The 24,872-nt window shown below is 36.9% G+C and overlaps 3 protein-coding genes across 7 annotated transcripts in view; 1 reads left to right on the top strand and 2 right to left on the bottom strand.

Annotated features, from left to right (window-relative positions):
• The window catches only part of PHTF2 (putative homeodomain transcription factor 2), a 134,768-nt gene extending 127,613 nt beyond the window's left edge, over nucleotides 1-7,155 (bottom strand). For 2 of the 5 annotated variants that reach the window (XM_036010706.1, XM_028525369.2), the window contains exon 1: nucleotides 6,936-7,152. The gene's annotated coding sequence lies outside the window, so the exon portion shown is untranslated. Of the gene's footprint in view, nucleotides 1-6,935 lie in introns of all 5 variants that reach the window. The other 3 variants (XM_028525367.2, XM_036010708.1, XM_036010709.1) reach the window with 3 other exon arrangements.
• A 182-nt stretch (nucleotides 7,156-7,337) lies between these two features.
• On the top strand, nucleotides 7,338-11,931 carry TMEM60 (transmembrane protein 60). The gene is made up of 2 exons (XM_028526060.2): nucleotides 7,338-7,655; nucleotides 10,580-11,931. The coding sequence occupies exon 2, from the start codon at nucleotides 10,630-10,632 to the stop codon at nucleotides 11,029-11,031; it is 402 nt and encodes a 133-aa protein (XP_028381861.1). The 5' UTR covers nucleotides 7,338-7,655; nucleotides 10,580-10,629; the 3' UTR covers nucleotides 11,032-11,931.
• A 7,136-nt stretch (nucleotides 11,932-19,067) lies between these two features.
• RSBN1L (round spermatid basic protein 1 like) overlaps nucleotides 19,068-24,872 on the bottom strand; it is a 74,573-nt gene continuing 68,768 nt past the window's right edge. The window contains exons 7-8 of the mRNA XM_028525376.2: nucleotides 21,746-21,854; nucleotides 19,068-21,664 (exon numbers count right to left, since the gene is read on the bottom strand). Coding sequence (XP_028381177.1) covers nucleotides 21,014-21,664; nucleotides 21,746-21,854 — 760 coding nt within the window. The 3' untranslated portion in view covers nucleotides 19,068-21,013. The remainder of the gene's footprint in view (nucleotides 21,665-21,745; nucleotides 21,855-24,872) is intronic.

The raw sequence follows: 24,872 nt of genomic DNA on the forward strand, positions 1-24,872 counted from the left end.
ATGGGACTTCAAAATATATGAAGCCAAACTTGTAAAACTATAACAAAATTGCTAAGCTCTTATTCATAGTCAGAAATTTCAACACCCTTATCTCAAAAGTTGACAGAACAAGTAGACATAAAATCAGTAAGGACAGAAAGATGTGAACAGTTGTATCAATCAACTTGACCTGCCTGACATTTATAGAACACCCAACATTCTTTTCAAGTGCACATGAATCATTTACCAAGACAGACCATATTCTACACTACAAAACAAGCGTTAATAAATTTAAAATAATTCAAATCATACAATGTATGTTCCTTGACTACAATGAAATTAAATCAGAAATCAGTATCTGAAAAATCCTCAAATATTTGGAAACTCATGTACATACTTCTAAATGACTAATGGGATCAAAGAAGAAATCACAAAAAAATCAGTAAAGATTTCTGAAAGTACAAATTAAAACACGACACAAAATTTTGAGGATACAACCAAAACACTATTTATAGGAAAATTTTATAGCACTAAATGTTTATATTAGAAGACAATAAGTTAATAGACTTAGTTTCTATTTTAAGATTTTAGTCCAATCAAGAGCAAATAAAATGCAAAGTAAACAGCAGAAAGAATAAAAACTAGAAATCAATGCAACAGAAAACATAAAATCAATAAAGAAAACCAAAAGTTGATTCTTTGAAAATATCAGGAAAACAGACAAACCTCTAGCCAGACTAACCAGGAAAAACTGAGAAAATACACAAATTAATAGTCAGGAGTAAGAGAGGAGAGATAATGTTATAGATCTTATAGATATTACAAGCATAATAAGGGAATACTATAAACAATATTATATCAATAAATGTAACTATTTAGATTAAACCAACGATTTCCTTGAAAAATTCAAACTATGGATGCTCACTCAAAAAGAAACAAATAGCCCTGGCTGCTGTGGCTCAGTGGATTGAACGCAGGCCTGCGAATGAAGGGGTTGCTCGTCTGATCCCCGGTCGGGGCAAATGCCTGGGTTGCGGGCCAGGTCCCCCGTTGAGGACCTTATGGGAAGCAACCAGTATCTCTCGCACAGTGATGTTTCTCTCCCTTTCTCCTTCCCTTCCCCTCTCTCCAAAATGAAATAAATAAAATATTTTAAAAAAGAAAAGAAACAAATAGCCCTTTATGTATTAAAGAAACTGAATTTGTAGTTAAAATTTCTTTGTAGTTTTCTCTCTCTCACACACACACACACAAAAAAAACTCCACGCATAAGTATGCAAGTCAGTTAAAATTGATTTAAGTTTAAGGTCCACTGAGGAATTGAGTACTTATTAACTATCATGTGCAGACATTTACAGATATAAGTTTGATAAATTATGTTAGTATTTCAGCAAAATCATTCTGGAAGGAAGCTGTGTGAAGAACAGTATGAATCTAAATTAAAAGTGAGGAGACTAATGACAATAATCTACGGAAGAAATGATGAGGGTCTGAAATAAGTCAGTGGCAAGCAGGATTTTTAAAAAATTGGTCTGGGTGTTGGGACAGGCATAATTAAAAGATAACTAGTAGAGTGAATAGCTAGATGTGGTGCTTGATTAGACATGAAAGGTACGGGGAATAAAAGAATAAGGATGCTCTATGACTCTGGGCTTAAACACTAGAAAAAACCATTCATTAGGGCAGGGAATAAAAAAGGAGAAACATTTGGGAACAAGAAGATATATTTATTTTAAACATATGTCACATTTAGACATTCAGTGCCCAAAAGATACACAATAGGCAATGAGATATATGGAATTAACACTTAGGAAATTTGTGCAGTTAAAATAACCTATCTCCCAGGATTACTTGCAATTAAAGCCTTCTTTATAACTGTACAATTAATGGCTTTTGTCAGAAGAATTTTAGGCATAAGGTAGTTAAAGAGATTTGAGAAAATAAGTCCCTTTCTCTATACTTAATTTCCAGTACAAGAAACCCAATTTCAGTGATCTTTTTATTGTCATTTACAATAGGAAAACCCTATTTATTTACTCTGGTTTAATGAGCCTGGCCTACTTCCTTCAGAAAAAAATTTGAGAATGTGAAGATCTCTCGCTACCTTTTCTTTTGTATGTGGCTGCAATGATTCAATTCTTTATTTATTGGGTTGGCCAAAAAGTCCATTACTTTTTCCATATGATGGCTGTAGTAGTGTTTAGTTGTCTTTAACTTCACTCAAAACAATTTTGTTAGAGTGTATTTTTGATAGCTTTCATATCAGCATGCATTAAAATAACTTATCAAAATTGAGTTTTTTGCAGCCATTTTAATATGGAAGATGGAAGAGGATATGCAACATTTTCAGGATATTATGATTTATTTCAAGAAAGGTGAAAACACAACTGAAATAAAAAAATATTTGTGCAGTGTATGGAGAGTGTTGTGACTGATCAAATGTGTCAAAAGTGGTACGTAGGCCCTGGTGGTGTAGCTCAGTGGATTCAGTGCGGGCTGCGAACCTAAGTGTCGCAGGTTCAATTCCCAGCCAGGGTACATGCCTGGGTTGCAGGCCATAACCCCCAGCAACTGATGTTTCTTTCTCCCTCCCTCTCTCTCTCTCTCTCTCTCTCTCTCTCTCCCCCTCCCTCCCCTCTCTAACAAAAAAAAAAAATAATTAAAATAAATTAAAAATCTTTTTAAAAAAAAGTGGTATGCAAAGTTTCTTGGTACTGATGACACTTTGGCCAAATAATTCTTTGCTGTGGGGCTGTCCTATGCAATCAAAGATGTTTAGGCAGCACCCCTGGCCTCTACCCACTTGAAACCTATAGCAGGAGATAGCTGGCATACTCAAAATATCCAAATCAATAAAGTTATTGGTGAAAATGAAAAATGTGTCTCTTAGGGAAAAAACTAAGTGGACTTTTTAGCCAACCCAATAACTCTGCCTGTTATCTATTGCCTCTTTTTAAGGTTTAATTTGTTTGCCATTTTCTGGCTTTCCTTACTTTATTTGAGATTGTGTGTGTGTGTGTGTGTGTGTGTATTTCAACTTAGTCAAATAATTGCAGCAACCATTTTTGAGCAAGTCTTACAAGTCAGGCAATGTGTCAAGAGCTTTCCATACATTAGCTCATATAGTCTTCAAAATCATGCAGTTTTTATCTTCGCTATATGATTAAATAAAACTGAACCGTGATAAGTTTACGTAATGAGCCCCAAGTCACATAACAGAGAGACTGCAGAATTGACAGTTGAACCCTAGGTCTATAGGACACCGAAACTTGAGTCAAATAACTTTCATAGGTTTTTTGCTATCTGTAATAGACCTTTTACTGAATGTTTTTAGTAAGGTGCTTTTATTCATGCAACAAACAGTGTCTACTACATATCTTCAAAATTTCTGTATATACTTTTAACAGACCCTTTCCTCTACTGTTTCTGAAACTGGAAAGCTGCATACTGTGCACTTTTCCCCCTTTTACTTCCTCTCATTAAATGTCAAAATTAATCACGTTATGATTATTATCAGGTGGTGGTTCAGCCACAGTCATTTCCTGTCCCAGTTCCTGTTCACTATTCAGAATGAAGTCCAGCATATTTTATTTCCTAGTGCTCTGAAACTACCTGTTCTAGGAAGTAGTTGGTTTTTCTCATCTGAAAACTCACTTCTATATTTTGTGTCATTTTAGCAATTTGTATGAGGCTAACAAGCTGGACTTTTTAGAATGCAGCTTTCCTAAATGTTATTTAATATTTTCAACTTAAGTTATACGATTCTGATCATAAAGTGATCCACATTTATAAATATAACATATTTATGGCTCTGTGCTAACCTAAAGGGAAGATATTCAATATACGAATGGGACATTTTCTTAGATTTTCAAGGACAGTCCCAATTTAAAATATTCTGTCCTACTGTCATGTCTCAAGTTTGGATTTGAAAAGAGAGTCAACATATATGCAAAGGGTACTCTGCAATACTGACTCTCTATGGCTAGAGAGTAGGTCAAGGGGGTAGGGAAAGACAAGAATCATTTTAAGATTCTTCTTCTTTTTAAAATAATCCCAAAATACTTTCCACAAATTAAGTGCAAATTCCTCCAATGGTATTATTAGTCTTCTGTACCAGCTAGAGTGAAATATCACAACAAAACAGTGAAATCATTGTGTAGGTGGATAGGTTTGAAAATGAAGTTTTAACTGACACTGGGAAAATAAAATATTAAAGGTAAATATTGAATAAAAATATAACACTGTACAAATGGTTGAGGTTTTCCTATAATTTTAGTATCTATGCATGAATTTCCAACCAGCAAAATTGAGTAGTACTCTCTTTGCCCAGCCACATTTATATACAATTACCATTTAAATTAGGCCTTCACGAATAGTTTTTATACAAAGCCATAATTTTTTGCCATTCCTCAACCATCTATATTCCTGTTCCATTCTGTGTAAAATGCCCTCCTTCCCTACCGATGGAAGCTACCAGTCTCCAGTGATAAACCTCCAGTGATAGCTTCCAGCTCAAACCCCATATCACTTTTCTATTCTGTCTCTTAAAATGATTTCTTTCTTCTTTATTCAAGACTTTCCAATGTGCCAGTACCTTACTATTTTGTTTAATACTTAATACTCCCCTTTGAAGTATTATTCTCTTCCCCTAATATAAGAAAACTGAAGCTGAAAAAGGTTTGGTATCAGGTTTAAGGACACAAAGCCAAACAGGAATTCAAATGCTAATTTGTCTCAACTTCAACTGAATTCTCTTTCCACGAAACCACAGACTCTACAGCATTCTCTTGTAGTATACATCATCATTTGTTCAAATCTCTCCTGCTAAACAAAGTTCCTCAGAGACAGGAAAGATGACTCCATCCTTATATCCACAGCAAAGCTCAACAGTACCAACTGTACAATGATCTCAAAGTATTACTGCATATGTACAATACCCTTATTCAGTTTATGGTTTTGCAGCATTATTTTCCAATAATTAGTCTTCTTCTACCAAGTCTCTAAGAAGCCACTTTTAATGTGGTGGTAAAGTATAACCACCACGCAGGCTTGGTAATCAGATTGCTTGGGTGTGACTCACACCTCCACCAACTCATCAGCTGAGAAATCTTGAACAAGTGAGTTAACCTGAGTTTTCATTAACTCATATAAAATAGGGAGGACAGCAATCACAGTACCTACAACATAGGATTATAAGGATTAAATGAGATAATATATTGAATAAGCAATCCAACTATTCTTTGATCCTAATTTTTGCACATGTCACTGTGAATTTTCTTCGCCTCAGTCTACTGAAGACTTTTCTCATTACTTCTTTACAATTTTGCATGAAATGAACTAGCCAAAAAGGTTTATGGTTTAAAATTTGCTTAGGCCACCTATGTCATTTTTAGGTCTCTCTGTCCAGTGCCAGTTTGGGCTCAAAAAAAGAGTTTACTCTTGGAAGCCTGACTATGCAGAAGTGCCTCCACTGTACACTATACTTGATTTGCTTACCACACCTTCATGCCCTACCAGCAAGCGGTGAAAATTAAAACACAGAGATTTTCTACCTTGCTAAAACCTAACTATTAATACTGATGCATGCTGACAAGTAACCTGTGTGGGAGGCAGATTATTTCCCCAGAAATAAATTATCCTGTAACCACCTGGCATCTGGGCTTAGGCATGGCTCATTCTCCCCAGATCTCTTATTCCTTTCCTCTAGAATCTGGAGGTTGAGCTACTACAACTAACAGGGAATACTCATTTCCTTCTCTTAAACTTAGCAACCCTTACTCCAAAAAGTTACCATCTCAAATTGTTAAGCTATTTTAAGGCTCCCTAGGCTAGAGTGCATAGTTTCCAAGTTCCCAGAATTCTCCCTAACTTTAAAACTGTTAAGAAAAAGTCCAGTTTGGGAAAAACCAAATTAAAAAAAATACTTAATCCCTGACAACAAGAGCAAATACTAAGGCTATAGCCAAAGTCTCAGGGGAAAATAAAAAAGAGAAATCTTAAATTGTCTAGTGGGCTAAAGCTAATCAAAATCTATGAAAGTTCCACGAGTAACAAAAAAACTCAAAGTAAGCAGGATATATCATTAACAAAAGGAGCAAGTGTAAAATACAAAATATTTAATACATTTACAATGAATTTCTTAATTATTTGGTATTTAGATACTTAGATTAATAAATTGTTCCAGATTCTGTACTTCCCTACTCAGTATATGTTGATATAAAGCAGGTCCTTTTTTTTCTTGACAGACTAAAAATGATCCCAGAAGTTATAGAGAAGGTGTTGAGTTGGAAAATCCCCGACTAGGAGGGACAATACCAGAACACTGTCAACATCAGAGAGTTAAAAATAAGAAAAGATGAAACACTTTGATGTACCGCCGTACCGTTTCCAGACGCGAAATATCACTTAAGGCCGGAGCGAAGGATTTCAGCACCCGTTTTGTTCAGGGCTGGAATCAGAAAACCAAACTGTTGCCTGTTCAGTGGGTGCAGGGCAGCGACCCTCCCTCCAGCCCTTCCAGCACTCCCAGTCAACCCCTCCTCCCGAGCCCGCTCCCCACCGGCCCCGGCTCTGCCACCAATGCCGCTGTACGTCCTCCAGGACCCGACGCAGCACAAGTGGAAGGAATCGAAGCAGAGAGGCCACGGGAAAGGGAGAAGGGACGGAAGGAGGCGCTGGGCTTCGGCCCCTCACCACTGAGGATCGAAGACAGCGATGGCTCGGGAGAAGGGCAGCTGAACCGGTGCAGCCCGCCAAATGATGGCACAGGACCGCGGTAGACCGCGGCGTGCAGGTGCCAGCGGCTGCTGGGAAAGTCACTGGGGGTAGAGTGCGATTCTTTGGCCCCGAAGCCCCCACCTCCATCCCGCCCGTCGCTGTTCCATCCTCCAGATTCTGTCAGAACCCAACGACCTATACACGGCCCTCCCAAACCCGAAGGTGATGCCGGCTCTCACCTTAGGAGCGGGCGCCGCGCCGCTAGGAGGCGGCTGGGGTGCGCGGGAGAAGCCGAGGCGAGCACAGCCACCACCGAGAGAGACCTAGAACTCACAACGAGGCTACCAGCGGCGCGTCGCCTCTACAGCCGTCGCCCCACCCCCTCTCCCGCAGTATTTTGCGCCGGAGCCTAGAGTCTCCGCGCGCTGCGGAGGAGGACCTCGGTTGGGGCGGAGCGCCCCGCGGGGGCGTATCCGAGCGCTAGCTAGTTTGATTGGCATCTGTCTGTCCAATGGGACTACGGACATTCCAGGCTGTACTTTGACTGACTTTCCTCCTAGCCCGTAGCAATAGGGAGGCGGGGCAAGTGGCCTCTTTTATTGCCGCCCTTTTGACAAACACGAACGTTAAGAAAGGTCGGTTGGTTTCCACTGGTGGCCAAAAGTCCAATTACCGCAGGGAAAGGAGCCTCTGAACGAAGATTGACGTCCTCTCTACCTATAGGTTAGGCCCAGGGGCGGTGAGAACCTTCCCCGGATGTGGGCGCGGCCCTGAGGTAGAAGTGCGAAATCCTCTACCTCGGTCGTTTGGGGAGGCGGAGCTGAGGTCGCTTTCTTGATTATCATGTGACGGGTTCTGGATTTAATGGGGGGAAAAGTGTGGAGTAGGCCAAGGATCCGAACTGGCGAATTCCCTGATCTTCGCGCCTCTCTCCACTCTCCGGCCACCGGCGCAGCCAGGTGAGTCTCGGGCTTTGATGGGCTCACATCCTTCACGGGCCTCTAGATCCCTGGGTGGGTTGTGCCGCCGCCGCTCCCCACCCCCTCACATCCCCAGCCTAAAACGCACCAGGCTTGTGTGCATTGTGGATCTTTTTCTAGTATCGCGTTCAACTGCAGACTGTATTTGGCCCACAGAGCAAAATTGGGGTGGGGAGGTGAGTCCAGATAGAGCTGACCTCCGCCCTTCGAAGACCAAGGAGGAGGCTAGTTTAGAAACGTCTTGAAGTTCTAGGAACAATTAGGCGCGGAAATCAGCTAAGTTATAAGCAGAACGCTGTTCCTTTGAAGGATAGTTAACTGGTAAGTTGGCCAAGGATGTAGCAGCAGGGGCCTTTCGAAAGCGACTCTTAGAGGAGTGCTGTGTTGTGGGCTCATTAAATAAAGCAGTTTTTACTATGAAGCGAATTCACTTGGAAGAGTAATGGCAGTGGCGAGACAAGGATAACGGGGGTGGTATGGGAAACACCGTGGGCTAATGAATCCACAGACCACTGACACCGAGATCCTGGAGTTCAGAAGGGCAGGGCCCTTCATTTTTTTCATTTGGGGGCAACACAATTTTAACAGTGAATAAGAAAGCATATGAACTAATACTTAACTCTCTTCAAAGTACCAGAAATAACTCCCTCAAACAAATATTTAAGTTAAGCAAATTTTTGTTTTGGAGTATGTAAACCCCTCCTTTGAGAAACAATAGTCGGAAGCAAATATGACTGCCTAAATTAATGGATGTTAATAAATAACATATTAATCCCAATTAATAAAATTGGGATTGCATGTAATCATTGTCGCCCAGAAAGACAGTATCAACAGAGTGCTCCCGGTTGAATTTTAGTACAAGTGCATGAAGAACTTTGTTGCCTCCCACTTTATAGAACTTAACAGCCACAAGCTTGTCCTTTTCATCCTTCCCACCTCCAGTCCTGAAGTACCTGTGTTGAGGGCAGCTACCCTTCCTATGACTAGTTGCTTCTCAGCCCTATATAAGAAAAAAAATGGAGCTTGATTCATCCAGTGGCTGATGGAAAAGTTATGTATAAGCAAGTACATTATTGTAAACTTTTGAAAATTTCACAAAATGCCAGATAGAGATATGGATTAAACAAACTTAACTTACAGAATAAAATCCATTTATGGTCATTAATCAGTACACACCCTCCACCTTTTGTCCAGGCTCAGTACCACATCCCATTATGGCATCCTCTGGCCAGGAAAAGACACCAGCACAGTAAAGCAAAGGCATCTGCTTTTCATACTGCAGTATGAAGCACCTGCTAGCTACGTAAACAAGTTGAGTGCAAGCAGATAGGTATAATGGGAAGGGGAGTTAGGAGTTTGTCCTAAGGCACTATTGAAATAAGAGTATATATCTCTTGCACCATGGTAACCACCCACTGTTTAAAGTAGTAAACATCTAGAAGAAAACATCAAATTTCTAAAATATAATTTTTAAACATGCTACTCAAGGGCATTTGATTCATCTAGCCCCCTCTTCCCCTTTTCCTTGTTTATCTTTCTGCATTTTTACTCCTATCACCTGTGCTGTTACCATGACAACTATCTGATCTTTTCCTCTTTCCATCAGGTATCCAATGTCATCTTCCATCTACAGGTATCACTCCTCAGTGGTTATATCCCTGAGTTCATAATCATACTTAGATTTCTCCTTTACTGGAAATTTCTTCTTGACACTTTCATAGTCTCATTATATGTCTTAATCTTTCATCTTCAAATGTTTCAAGAGGAAATAAAGTGCTGTGAGCTGGTATTACCTTTTATTGACTCAACCCACTGCTTGCAGTTTATCTTCTGACTTCCCATTCTACTTACCTTTTTACCCAAATGGTCACAAGATTGATATAAAAAAACTGGAATATGTACAGTATATACTGTAAACCTATATGTGAAGATTAAGTAAATGTTTATACCTAAGTATTATAGATTAATGCCCTTGCAATCAAAATTCTAAGTTTTTAAGAATTACTGAAAAATGAAAGGACAAAATAACAGAAAATATTCTGGAAAAGAAAACAATAAGTAGGTACTAGGCCTTCCAAATATTAGAATATATCCTCTAGAACATATCCAATAACAGTCATGTATTACTAGTTCAAAACAGAAATAAACAGCGGTAATACAGAATAGAGATACAAAAAAAAGCCCTAATTATTGAGTAATGTAGCATCTAATAATCACAAAATGTCAGTTTTTAAGTGGTCTTAATTACTGATAGTAAAAAAAATTACGATTTATACCACAAACCAAAACAAATTATAAAAGAATTAGACTAAAATAGGTATTTATAAAAATGAGCAAATTTAACTTAAAATATAAGATCCATAAACTATATGAAAATATGGTATTATCAAGGTGTTGTGTTATTTAGCCTAATGAACTCTATCATCATAATTCTACTTAAAGTCTTTTTACTAACCATTCCCTTCCTACTAAAACTCTCCTCTGTTCACTTGATACCACCACCTTTCTCACTGATTTGATTTTGGATTTTTTTTTTTAGTATTCCTTGAAATTGAGTGAAAATTTGTAGATGTGCAAGTGTACAAAAAGAAGTTAACATGCATGGGATGCAGGAATAAGGTCATCACTGCCTAGACTTGAGTGATAGTAATGAATAGCAACAGTATAACAGGGGGTATACTAAACATTTTATTGTCATGGGCTAAAAGGAACAATAGCTATAATGCTGTCAAAGATGGCTACCAATTCTACAGGTTTTGAAAGGAAGAATAGTAGAATGTTTTCAAAATTAGGAAATCTGTGACTGAGAAAGAGCCAGCTTTGTTCACGAGGAATGGAAGTGATTTATTTTTTTTTTCTTTCCCTGCTATCAAAACCATCTTGACCTTCTTTCCTTCTCTTAGGATATATTTCCCATTTTTCGACGCTGCAACAGCCTATTTAAACTGTTTAAATGAGAATGTCCTTGGCTCAGAGAGTACTACTCACCTGGCTTTTCACATTACTCTTCTTGATCATGTTGGTGTTGAAACTGGATGAGAAGGCACCTTGGAACTGGTTCCTCATATTTATTCCAGTCTGGATATTTGATACTATTCTTCTGGTCATGCTGATTGTGAAAATGGCTGGGCGATGTAAGTCCGGCTTTGACCCTCGACATGGATCACACAATATTAAAAAAAAAACCTGGTACCTCATTGCAATGTTACTTAAATTAGCCTTCTGCCTTGCACTCTGTGCTAAACTGGAACAGTTTACTACCATGAATCTGTCCTATGTCTTCACTCCTTTGTGGACCTTACTAGCTGGGGCTATAATAGAGCTTGGCTATAATGTCTTTTTTGTGAGAGACTGACTTCTAAGGACATCATCTTATTTTATTGCTGTTGAACAAGCTGTCATTAAAGCATTCTGAATCTTTGCAAGCTTGAAGAATACCAGAAAACTAAGAAAAATACCAAATGTATTTTATACTGCTTCCATAAAATAGTATTGGTGAATCATGGACTTCTAGTCAACCCAAAGCTTAATTATTCAATATTTGAGTTATTAATATCTTTATTATCCCTATTTAAATAAAGCTTGTTTTGGACCTTATATTTCCACTTGACTTTTAAATAATCTTTTGTAAGGATGGGTCAATATTTAAAGTAAATAAGAACCTTTTAACCTACATATTTGGGTAGAAGTTTAATGTGTCATGGCCCCATTACAACCAATTAAATGGTCATTTGTGCTTCTAAATAATTACGGATGAAGAAAAACTAGTTACTGAAATAATGAGGGAGTGCTACTTCATGTTTACATTCAGAAAGAATCAGTTTGACAGTTTTTTCTAAGTTTTTTACCACTGCCTTTTGTTTGGAAGTAAATTGGGCGGGGGGAGCATATTAAAACAGTGCAGAATTTTGCTGGGCAGGAGGATTTTGTAGTGCAGTTAAAACTGTATACATGTACATATTATCTAAATATAATCTCTCACAAGGAAAGAAAAGGAAAGCTTACATGCAAGCAGCTAGTCCAGGAGTCAGCAAAATATTTCTGTAAAGGGCTTTGGAGTAAATATTTTAAGCTTTCTGTTGCAACTACTCAGGTCTTGTGGTGAGAAAGCAGCAATAGACCATGACTATGTTCCAATAAATCTTTATTTTGGACAATGAAATATAAATTTCATATATCTACATATGACAAAACATTTTGATTTTTGTTTCAACCATTTAAAACTCATTGCTGCCTCACAGTCCATACCCCAAAAAAACAAACAAAACCATTTATGGCCAGTGGGCAGTAGTTTGCTGACCCCTGAGCTAGGTCTCCAAGGAAACTGGGTAAGAATCATATGTAAAAGGCACCAGCATAACTGCTTTCTTAATTTGGTATATTGCCACATTAAATAAACTTGAAACCACACAGTAAGTTACTGATGTGTGCCTCTGATTCTGACACTAAGTCAGATGTGTTTTTTCCCTTACACCACCAAAGAATTAATTATGGCACTGTCTACGTAGAGATAGCATCACATTCACAGGTTAAGGGTTCAGTCCCAGAAACTAATTCCCACCTCAGACTTCAAAGGCCGACCCAACTTCCAGGTTTTCTGTACTTCTGACAGTTTATAGATTGGAGGTTCCCCCTCCTCAAGTTAGATTAACTTGCTATGGCAGCTCACAGAACTCAAGAGAAACATTTTACTTACTAGATTATCAGTTTATTATAAAAGGATATAACTCAGGAACAACCAGATAGAAGAGATGCATAGGGCAAGGTAATGAATGGGGTAGGGGCACTGAGGTCCATGCTCTCTAGGGGACAACTCTTCCCCCATCTCCTGTTCACCAACTTGGAAGCTCTCTAAACCCTATCCTTTTGGGGTATTATGGAGGCTTTATTACATAGTTACTAGTTAAATCACTGGTCATTTACGACAACTGAATTTGCAGCCTCTCTTAGGGGGTGAAGGGAGTACTGAAAAGTTACAGCCCTTTAATCACAGGGTTGGTTCCCCTGGCAACCAGCCCCCAGCCTCAGGAGCTTTCCAAGTCACCTTATTTACATAAGCTCAAATGACACCTTTATCACACCACAAAAGAAATTCCAAGGGTGTTAAATTCCTGTACTAGGAATGGGGATGAAGACCAGGTACATTTAATAGTAATCAGTTTCACAGCCTCAGTGATTGGAATACATTTAAAACATTCAGTAATGAAATACATAAAGGATAGAGATTATGCTCACAGGTGGAAAAAGCAAAACTAACAGAATACACCAACAATTAGTATTGCAGAAAAATACCTTCCTGTGTTTGTTTTTAGTTATAGGATGCTTCCTTTATAATGCAGAGATGTTTGCTAATCGTGTTTATAAAAACAACTGCCTTAAGAAACGAGCTTGAAAAATGAAAGGTTCTTAGTGAAGCCATTATTTTGCAGATCCGCATGGGCCAGAAATAATATAATCTTGCTTAGGCAAAAGATTTGTCAAAAAGTCTAAGTAAAAGCAACTTGTGAACAAATAACTTTTTAAAAGACTTGAAACTGTGAAAAGTAGAAAATAGCAAATAAGTAGATATTTAGTACATACAGAGCTAAAGCTTTCTCTAATTTTAAGTTATTAACCTTACAAATCAGAGTCCTTTTAGTATTTACATTACCAAACAAAACACAAATTACCAAAGGAGTTTATTTCAATTCTGATTGGTCATGTCTGCACAGTAAACATCACTCTTCCTCAGGAATTATAGAATGTTAGAACCAAGGGTTGGGGGGGGGGGGGGCATCCCAACTCCTCATTATAATGATGGAGAAACTCCAGCCCAGATCAATGAAAGTAGCCCATGGTCATTGATAAATGGAGCCAGCTAACTCCAAATACTATTTCCATAAATAGGTTTCAAATGCTAGATAAAGATAACACTTGTAAAGGCTTTTATGAGAGGGATCTACCTAACACACTAAATGCTCTCATTTACTGGCCCTGTATTCAAGTCAGCTAAAGCACACTGGTAATCATACCACACAGCAAATTTACTACAACTATCATCTATACACTACAAATTTGTAATTCACTTATATGAGGAAAAAAGTAGTCTGTGACAAGACATGATTTTGTATTTCCAGCCCTGGACAAATAGTAAAGGAAGAAGATTGTTTTTGATGTCTACCTCTCCGCCATACTCTTGATGAAATTTTCTGCCCAGATGCCTATCCTCTGCCCAAAATTTGAGAGAACACATAGAAGAGACAGTGAGGAAGATGTGAAATTAGGGTGACCCAGTGCACAGTTCTCTTCTTTTTACTGCGTTAATTCCAAGATCAGAAGCTAACATTTGTAGTGTTTAGGCTATGCCAAGCAATGTGCTAAGTAAGCATTTTCATGTTGTCATTTAATTTTCACCAATTAAGTATTACCCCACCCCCCACTTAAATATGACTAATACAGAGTAAGTGATTTCTCAACATTTAACAAATATATGTCCCCAACCCACTGCTACAAATTCCCTCAGCATATCCCAGTGAAGTGGTTTTACAGAAGGGTATCTGTGAAAACGTGCCACCTTTATGTCCTTGTCTCACTCTGCAACCCCATACATACCACAGACTAAAACAACTACCGCATGTTCTTTCAATATTTTCAAGCTAAATTGAGAATACCTGTTAATCAAATAATCAGATTTTACCTTGCCAAATAAGACTTAGGAATAATTTCACTTAGGTTATAAAATATTAAGGTGCTTCTAACATATTTGCCATTTAATCATTTTAATTAAATTTTAATCCTTAGTTTGTAATAACTTTCAGTGTATCACTAGTTGAAGCAGGGGGACCTGGATAAATTTTATAGGTTTCATTATCAGTACAATATTTATGGCCTCCACACTGAACCCACAACTTTCTGGTGTTTGGGACAATGCTCCAACCCACTGAGCCACCTGGCCAGGGCTGAAATTGGTTTCTTTATAGTTCCTGCTGATGTAATTTTCTCAACTTTTCCTCCTTGCAATTCTAGAATTACAATATGATACCATCCCCAATAAAATAACTTTTGTTCCTTCAAATATTTATTAAATAACAAGTGTACTATATATTAGGTGTTGAGAATATAAAGGGAAAAAGAAAATTTGTAAGTCTAGTTCATTGTTTAGAGCCCAACATGTACTTAACTAATACACAAAGAGATACAATAAGCAGCAGGAAGGATTGGTTTTATACCAGTCATGGAGTGAAGGGACAGCTGGAGATGAAATCAGTAAATGATACAGAGATGATATTTCACTGGAATTTTGAAAAGAGAAGATTTCATTATGGTGTATCCCCAGGCAGAGATTTCCCCAAGCAAAGGCAAAGAATTTTAAAAGTACAAAAAGGGAGTGGCAAGTACTCCCATCTGTTCAAGCTGAAAATTAGGTACATCAAATGGAAGAAGAGATTGTAGTAGATGAGGCTGAAAAGGAAGGGCCTTATCATGAAGGCTCTTCAGTGCTATGCTGAGCATTTGGCCTTTATTCTTCAGGAAAGCAGCCTTGTAATATTTCTAAGCAGAAGAGTAACAATCATATCTATCTAAGGAAGGTTAATCTAGTGGTAGTAGAGAATTGATTGAGGTGACAGATGGTTATAGACTTAGTTTGATGATCAGCCTGTAATGTATATGTTAAATTAAATCTTTGTGTTGTATACCTGAAACTAGTGTATGTCAACTACAACTTTTAAAAGAATGGATTGGAATGGGGGGTTGGGACTGAGGACTGCAGGCAGCTAGAACATTTTAGGTGACCTTAAAAAGTCCAGGTGAGATGAACATCTGTAACAGGAGTAGAAAAATTATAAACATTTCTGGGGTCAACTCAAGAAAATCTCATGATACACTGTACACAGAGGAAAAGAGAGAGAAATCAGATTACTATGAAAAGACTGTGTAGAGAAAACAGTGATGCCAGTAACCATGTTAGGAGAAAAGTTTTGGGGCAAGAGAGAAGAGTTTAGATTTGATTAAAAGGATCATTAGAATTTAGAGAACCAAGGCTGACTTAAGTCATGGAATTATGAAGATTGTTCAGGGACCCAGTGTAGAGACCTAAAGGTAAGAACCATGGAGACTACTTTAACTAGTGGTGGAGAAGCAAAAGCAGCCACCCGAAGAAGTCGAAAAACAAAAAAGAACAAATAGCTCATATACAGTCTTAAGGGATAAATTAGTGATAACACCACAAGGGTTAAACAGAAGAATTGAGAAATGCACCCACTGGATTTGGCAAATGGTGACCTTTGAAACATTTTAGTTTAGTGATTAAATGTGAAGATTAAAATGAAACTGTAGTTTGACGAGGAGGTGAAGGCAGACAGATTTTTCAAAAACTTTGCCAATCAGGAGTAGAGATGAAACAGTAACATAAATAAAAGCCAAATTCAGGATAAGGGTTTCTTTGAAAAGACAGACCTGAGATTTTTCCATATAAAAATCTGCCTAAGTTAAAAACAAAAAATTTCAAGGAAAGAAGAGACTTGAAGCCCTGGCTGGTGTAGCTCGGTGGATTGAGCACAGGCTGCGAACCCAGGTGTCACCTGTTCGATTCCCAGTCAGGGCACATGCCTGGGTTGAGGGCTGAGTCCCCAGTACAGGGCATGCAACAGGCAGCCACACATTGATGTTTCTCTCTTTCTCCTTCCCTTCCTCTCTCTCTAAAAATAAATAAGTAAAATCTTTCAAAAAACCAAGGATCCACAAATTCTAATAAATTTCAAAATGTATACAATGTCTTATACTTTAATAGCACATTTCTTGGAAGGCAGATAATAGTAATAAAGCATACAACTAGTATATATTTTTTTATTTCTACTAATATAAATTCTGTTTTCCCACATTTTATCCTCAGCTCATTCATATTCTCTGATTGGGTCCAAGTCCTAGAAGGGAAAATAAGCTGAATTGCAAGATGCTTTGCTCTCCTTTCCCTGCTTTCCTAACAGATACAATATACAATGTCTCTGAACTTAAAACAGGAATAGATCTTGCTAGCCTCCTTGTACATGGCATTCTAAACAGTGATCATTTCCATCTGCAGTGTGCAGTGGGTTACAGGAAGAACTGAACAAGAAAAGCCAGGGCAGAGATAAAGGGATTTATACATCTCCTGAGTTGTCCTCTTAATTATGAGTTATACTGTGCCAAACATACCAAATGTAACTCATGAAATAGACAACATACTCTAAAACCACAAAAATTTTGTTGACACATCAAAGTACAGTGGAACCTCGGTACTCATCTTAATTCATTCTGGAACTCCGGATGAGTGCCGAAACCAATGAATACCACACAAGTGACAAGCGATGAAGCATTTTCTCTTGCAGGGTACATGGTGACTCACACATGTTCTAGCAATTACAACAAATTCCAAGTAGCGCCCAGTGCTGAAACAACTTTTTTCTTGTCAAAATGTGACAAATAGCCCCGGCTGGTATGGCTCAGTGGATTGAACACCAGCCTGCAAACCAAAGGGTCACCAGTTCGATTCCTAGTCAGGGCACATGCCTGGGTTGCTGGCGATCCCCAGTAGAGGGTGCATGAGAGGCAACCACACATTGATGATTCTCCCCCTCTTTGTCTCACTCCCTTCCTCTCTGAAAATAAACAAAATCTTTCTTAAAAAACTGTGACAAGTATACAGTCTGACAAGTTCTGAAGCCCATGGGTACTGAGGTATGACTGTAATTATATCAGATGGAAGAAAGATTAAGTAAAAGCTACTCTTAAAGACCTAAAATCCTTCCTGTCACTTTTACCAGCTTAAAAATATCTTCAAAACAATGGGACTTTTGTCCTCCCCTCCTGAGCTTTAAATAGTCATGTCTAAAAGGAAGGGAGGTTATTTACCATGACATCCCAGCACCCATACCTAATTAGTTTAACAAATTCGTTTAAAGTATTACCCTCAATATTTTCTGTTGGCATAAGTCAACTTTTGATAATCAGTTCAGAGGACATATAGACTTTCACATTGGAATCACTTCCAGAACCTTATGGCTTCTGTTGAAGGTAGAAAAACAAGAACTTTTAAAGATGAGATGAAAATGTCAAATGTAAAAAATTAATTACAAAACAAAGGGGAAAAGATTATGGTTACCAATTTTAGTATTTATTGAAAGGTGGAAGACATAGAAAATATTCCTCTCAAATTCCAAAACAAATCTTGCACCTTTGCTAAATGTAAAATGAATTTTAAGATACTTGCTTTACATGACAATGAACTTGTCCAAAAAAATAACTGAATGCAACTTATCAAAATAGTGCTAATCTACTATTTACAAAAATTATCTTACCTGCCATATCTGTTTAAGGAAAAAAAAAAACTGTTTTACACTCAGGAACACTAATGAAATACCTCGAAGGCTTAACCCAAGACATAAAATCTTTCCTACCTTCCAAGACCACCCCCCCAAAGTTATAGAATAGATTAAAAATTAATAGATGTGGAAACATTATTTCCAATAATCTTACACACATGCACACACAGACAGAATGTTGTGCTAGATTAACCTAATCTTTATTGAAGGTCAACTGCCTTAGTGACAAGGAAGGTAATGAATATGGCTTTTGTAAAGTTTTCAACTATCATGAATGTTTAATTATTTTGCTACCTAACTAGCTAACCTGAGTATGGAATATGTATCACTTAGATAGTTAAAGGGCATGAACAAAAGCAATTAAAAAACAAAAAGTACTATCATAGACACCAAAGAGGTACCTTATTTTTTTAAATGTCTGTGTATCAATTAATTATGTAAGAACTCTTTATTCTATATAGTATAAGATCATATAGAAACTGTGTATTTTAAGTGCTTGATTGTTCTGGCCCAAGAAATTGGAAATAACAGCAAAAAAAAAAAGTGTGTTCAGATGAGAAACTGGAATGTACTACCTAGGAAACCATCAATATAATGCAATATTGAAACAAATTATTTGTGTGTAAAAAGGTAGTCAAAAAGTTTTCAGACTACATCTGAAGAGGATTTTGAAATTATAACCCGTAAAATGAGGAACATTAAGCATTATCCAAGGTGACAAGGCTTTATCTTGAAATCTGAACTCACTGATTTGTATTTCACATCCAGAAGGATGTAAACATTTTACAAAACAAATTTCCAAAAGATGGAGAAGTTTGACTCTAGGCTATACAGGAAACAATAAAACCATCTGTTTAAGGCTCATATATTTTGGGGGGATACTCTAAATATATTTTATTGCAGTATGATCTTATGTATCTATGTGTATGCTACTGGAAAATTAGAACTTAAGACAAATCTTGTTATTATACTACCCTACAATTAAAAGAAGAAAACCAGGAAAACTCCTATTTCTCAATAATGGTTTGTTACAAACTTTTGTCTCCTGAAATGGTAGGTGCAAATACATAAATTTAGCTTTAAAGAGATTAAAGTGAGGAGTAGGGTAAGACAGTAAGATATAAAAGTGTCCCTATTTATATTATGATTTATACCTTCCTTATTCCATAAAAATTCCTATGCAAATATATTGACTTCCTACAAACCACTGAGATTTCCAGTAATATGTGCCTACCCTTTTTAAACAGGGGGACAGAATGGACATCATTGCCACAGTTTATTTTTTCTGATGAAATGCCTCTAAGGGGCTTCTTCCTAACCAGAAAGATAAAGTGTTTTATGGGTCGGCAAAAGAAGCTAGAGCAGAAACTACTGAAATAGAATAGCAAGTCTAGTCCAAATGGCAGCACAAAGAACCCCAGTTGAAAGTCATCAACCAAAGTATAAGCCAGAAAAATAACAAAGAAATTAAAAAGATTTGCAATGAGCAGAATTCCTTATATCAAAGAATACATTAAAGACATTTGTTTGACTTATTCATTACAGTAGTGGAAGCAACTAAAATAGTGCTGAAAAGTCCATCATTGAAGACATTTGTTTTTCTTTAGCTAGGCACTGGCAATCCTGTTTTCTACCCTAATTTTACTCTGTAGAGCTTCTTTTGAAAAAGAAGTACAGTTGATCCTTGAACAAGAGAACTGTGTGGGTCTGCTTACACACAGATTTTTTCAATTGACATGTGCAATTCAAACCCACATCGTTGAAGGATCAGCTGTACTCCTTATGTGCATTTACCTTGCTAGGGTAGGCAGAGAGGGATCCTTAGAAAGAAAAGATAAACACATCTTATTTTGATAGCTACATTTCTGTATGAGTTACTGCCCTTTAAGATTTTATATTTGTTATATTTTCTTCCTGTTGTGCAAGAAAAATGTACAAGAAAATGTATAAGGACTTTAACTGCTCAGTTAAATTTTCTGTAAATATTTTTTACTCAGCTACTATTAAGTATAACAAATGTGCCTATTAATAAGAAAATTTTCTCAACTTCATATCATTCCATACACTATAAAGAAAATTTATGTTAGGGGCTATGTATTCAGTCCACAGAACTTCATTAATTAGAAGGGTTAAATAACTAAGAGACCTTTTTTTGCCCAACTTTACAAAATCCTTTCTATTACCTAAACTGCCTTTTTAATGTTGATTATAAATATTTTAAAATGTATGGCAGGGAGTAGGGCTAGGAAGTTTCACATATTCATCTTATTCAGCAATTCAAGGAGTTGTGTAAAATAAGATATACATATATATTCCCATACATACACACACATATATAAATATGCTTTCATAACTGAATCTTAGTTTTAAAAATGCTTGCACAATGTGGGGAATTTAAATATTCACTAGATTTGAATATGTACATTTGCACTCCTTTACCACTCTAAATGGATACACCAGCAGACACATGAGATCAAATATATGATTTAACTGAATTTTCACTTTTCTTTTTGCATACCCAACAAAAAACTTTATTATGAACCTTTATTAAGTGGCTCACATTTCAGTATAAATCACACTAAAAAAATTTTTAAAGCTATTTACACTACAGTGCTGCCACATTTAAAATGAAAAAAAAATTGGTATAAATAAGCTCCATGGAAAAGCCTTAAATTGTCCAAAAAGAATTCTGGGTCATATTACAAAATATATATATATATATATATATATATATATGTTAATGTCAGCTCTATCCTAAAACCTACAACTCCAACTCCAACTCAAATAACTTTTTAAAGACTCCATTTCTTTAAACCTGCAATGTTTACAGTGCATCTGGCCCTAAGTGCTTTGATACTTCACAGTTATGGACAGGCACTGAGGAATGTTACAAAGCTACATAAACTATATTTTGTAACAGACTTGGGAGCAAGTCCTTGGCTTGCTTTCATAATTCATGAATTTTTATTACATTATTAAGGTTTTTTTTAAAGGATTTTAAATGGTATGTACATATTTAGCATCATCTTTTCTATCTTGATTTGAATGTGCTGAACTATGTTGCCTTGTATCAACTAGACTTAAGAGACTTCCAGGGCACAATTCCTCCTTTAAATCTTTGCTGCTATTTTCAAATTTGGAGTCCACACCAATCTTAAATTCTGTAAATTGAACATGATCCAATTTTGCTTTAACATTCTTGCCATCCATATTATTCGGTGCTCTAGTCTTTTCAGAAACAAAAACATTCACAGATTCTTCATTGACTCTTACAGATGCAACAGGTTCATGTTTAATCTGCTGTACTTCATATTTAGAATGAAGTTTATCTGAAAAAACAGACTCCAAAGAGGTTTTGCTTACAGCACAAATCATATTATCAGTGTGAGATCCAAGAATTGATGATGTGGAATCTGGTGATGTGCCTGTTTCATGAGTAGCTGTAGTCTGAGCAGTGTCTTCCTCTGAGTGATATAACTTGAGCCGAACATGCCATGCTAAACTGCATACAGCTGAAACTGTCTTAAACTGATGAACAACATTCCTTGGGATAAAATAAATGTCATTATCGTATAGCTGAATCCTGGCATAGCGAATGCCTTCCCTCCTCAGTTGATTAAGTTTTGCATCATCGACCCACTGGACACACTAAAAAAAGAAACAAGAAATACCAGTAAGTCATTTTCCCAATAAACATTAAACTGAACACAATAATGGTTTAAAATATACCTGGGATAGTGGAGGTTCATGTAAATCTAACTGCATTCGTTGAACTACTTCTAAGAAATCTTCAGCATGAAAACAAATAACATCTTTGGTTATTCGGGGTTGATTAAGCCTAAAAAAGAACATGAGATAAGAATCTGCCATTAATGTTTCATTCTGTTAAGTCCTTATTAAATTCAAAGTAAAAATGGTTGACGTTCAAAACCAAAGTACTTAGAAATAAATTATAATCAGCAGACCACTTTACATATTTAAACAGATGGATATTGCCACACATGAGTTTCAACCTAAAGATAAAAAACAACTCACTTCATTATATTATAGCTATGTGTAACAATATTTTGAAAAATTAAAACAATCTGAATTGGTTAATTATACAAATAAAAAAACTATTTTGCCTTAAAGTTAAGGCCAATACTTCAACAAATTCAAGTGCCCAAGTTGAAAATACTACATAAAAATTAGAGTAAGTATATGGGAAGTGAATATTTTCTTTCAATGAAAACGTATATAACTGCAATGGTACCTAAACCCCTAAATAACCCTTAATAAATTAAGACATACTCATTTTAAAAAGTACTAATGAAATAAAATATTACCAATTTATTTGCTTGTCTTTAAATATAACCCTAAAATATCCCCCATTTAATTAGGAGTATACAAATACATGTTTACAGAAAATGCTTAAAAAATAGATTTTAGATTTTCCAAGCAACTAAATTAAAAAAAAATACCAAGGTAAATCACAACCATTTTTTAAAAAACAGTGTTAAAGAGAAAGGATAAGGATGACTGCAGGCTTCCCTTTAGAGACAAGCCAGAAGAGAACAGAGTATCTTTCAAGTATTGCAAGAAAAAGTCAATTGAGAATTCTTTATCTACCAAAAACACCTTCAAAATGTGAAACAAATATTTTCAGATAGAGGCTGAGAGAATCTGTCACCAGAAGACCAGCACAATGAAAAATGTAAAGGAATCTCATTAGACTGAAGGAAATGATATATAGATGAAAATATAAGTCTGTTTAAATGAATACAGAGTACAAGGAATAGTAAATATGAAAGGTATTCTCATTTTTAAACTCTTTGGAAATACTTATAGCTAAAGTAGCATATTGGGGGTTTTATAGCTCATGTAAAGTACAAATGCACGACAACAATTAGTGCAAAGTTCAGAAACGGGGGTGGGAGAATAAATGGCAGTATGCTATTGAAAGGTTAACACATTCCATACAGAGTTATATACTTGAGAGTAGACTGATAACTTTAGAGCAATCACTAATAAGGAAATAGTAAAGGTATAATGGAATGCTTTAAAAAAGACAGGAAAGAGGGCAAAAGAAAAAGAAAAAGGAGGCAAACACAAAAAGATGGAAAATTTAAATCCCCATTTACTGGAACATTAAATGTAAATGGTCTAAATATGCCAATTAAAAGACAGATTATCATTGAAAAGACTAAAAACAAGATATATAGTATCTACATTAAACAATATAGATAATCAAGCATATAGGTGAAGAGCCAAACAATGGGAAAATATGTAACATGCAAACAGTAATCATAAGAAAGCTCAAATGGCTGTATTGACATCAAAGTAGAGCTCAGGACAAAGAATATTACCAAGGATAAAAAGGGTATTCTATAATAATAAAGGGGTCACTTCATAGAGAAGAAATAATCATTCTAAATATATAATCATCTATTAACAGAGCTTCAAAATATACGAACAACCTTGAAAACATTTTGCTAAACGAAAGCTAATCACCAAAGACATGTTATGTCATTCCACTTATATGAAATATCTATAACAGACAAATACAGAGAGAAGAAATGAGATAAATGGTTGCCTAGAGCTGAAGGGGTATAGGATTGGGGAGCAATCTCTAAAAAGTCCTATCCATAAACAAGGTATATCTCTCCTTGAGCTGATAAAAATATTTTATGATAGTGGGGATAACTGCACAACTCTGTGAATATACTAAAAACTACCGAATTATATATATACTTTAAAGGTAAACTGTATGTTATGTGACTTGTATGTCAAGCCATTACCAACGACAAACGCATGGAGCAAAAAAACCCCAAACAAACAGAAGAGCTTCTGGTCAAGATGGCAGCATAGGTAGAGATGGCTCACCTCTTCTCACAACCACATCAAAATTACAACTAATATATTGGTGGTAGTAACAACTACCACCACTCAAAACCATCAGAAATAGGCAACTGCAGAAGTAAATGGAACTAATGGAAGCCTGACAACTATGGGATTAAAGAAACCACATCCACTGAGATTGATAGGAGGGGCACAGCCAGAGAACAGGCTGGTCTCTCATCCATGTGTGCTAGATAAAAATTTGGAAGAGGTATCTCAGGATCAAGCAGGCTTAGCCCCACACCAGGTATGGCAGCCCAGGGTTCTAGTGCCAGGAAAATAAGTCCCCACAACTTCTGGCTACAAATGTTAGCAGGGATTGAGTTGGTATTAGAAACTTCTGAAGCCCAAAACAGTTCCTCTTAAAGAACCCATACATGGACTCACCTACTCAATTTCACATCCTCAGAGCTCCAGCGCCAGGGTGGCAGCTTGAGGGGCACCTGATAGCATACTGTGAGAGGCTGAAATGCCTGACATTGGGGTGACCAGAGGCCATTGTCTCTCTTCTAAGCCCTCCTCATAAAGAGCCATGGAGCCAGCAGGCTAGTGCCATATTTGAGACTCATCAACCTGGCTAACACTGTTTGACCTACCTTGGAGACCCCCAGAGACTCAGCCCCACTCAACTTAGGGGCCTACCCAAGATGCTTTTCTATATGAATGGCAGACCTTGGCTCCTGTTTCACAACATCCTACATCCTATCAAACAACCAAAACCTGGCCTTAGTGAGCTCCGGGCTGGGAACTAGCAGCAGCCAGCCCAGATTCACAGCTTGGCTCTGTCTGGGAATCTCCAAGCCAAGCACAATGAGTAACTTTCTCAGAATACTTGACAGCTCAACCAGGGTGGCCCCAGGCAAAACAAAGGTGGGGGCTTACCTTGGCCCACAACACCCAGCAAACCCCAGGACCAGTGCACCCAGTACACAGATACAGACCACATAGGAGAACTACAATTCTGCCCCTGCACAGCTGA

The sequence above is a fragment of the Phyllostomus discolor genome, chromosome 10 (assembly GCF_004126475.2).
Source record: "Phyllostomus discolor isolate MPI-MPIP mPhyDis1 chromosome 10, mPhyDis1.pri.v3, whole genome shotgun sequence".
In the NCBI taxonomy this organism is placed as follows: domain Eukaryota; kingdom Metazoa; phylum Chordata; class Mammalia; order Chiroptera; family Phyllostomidae; genus Phyllostomus; species Phyllostomus discolor.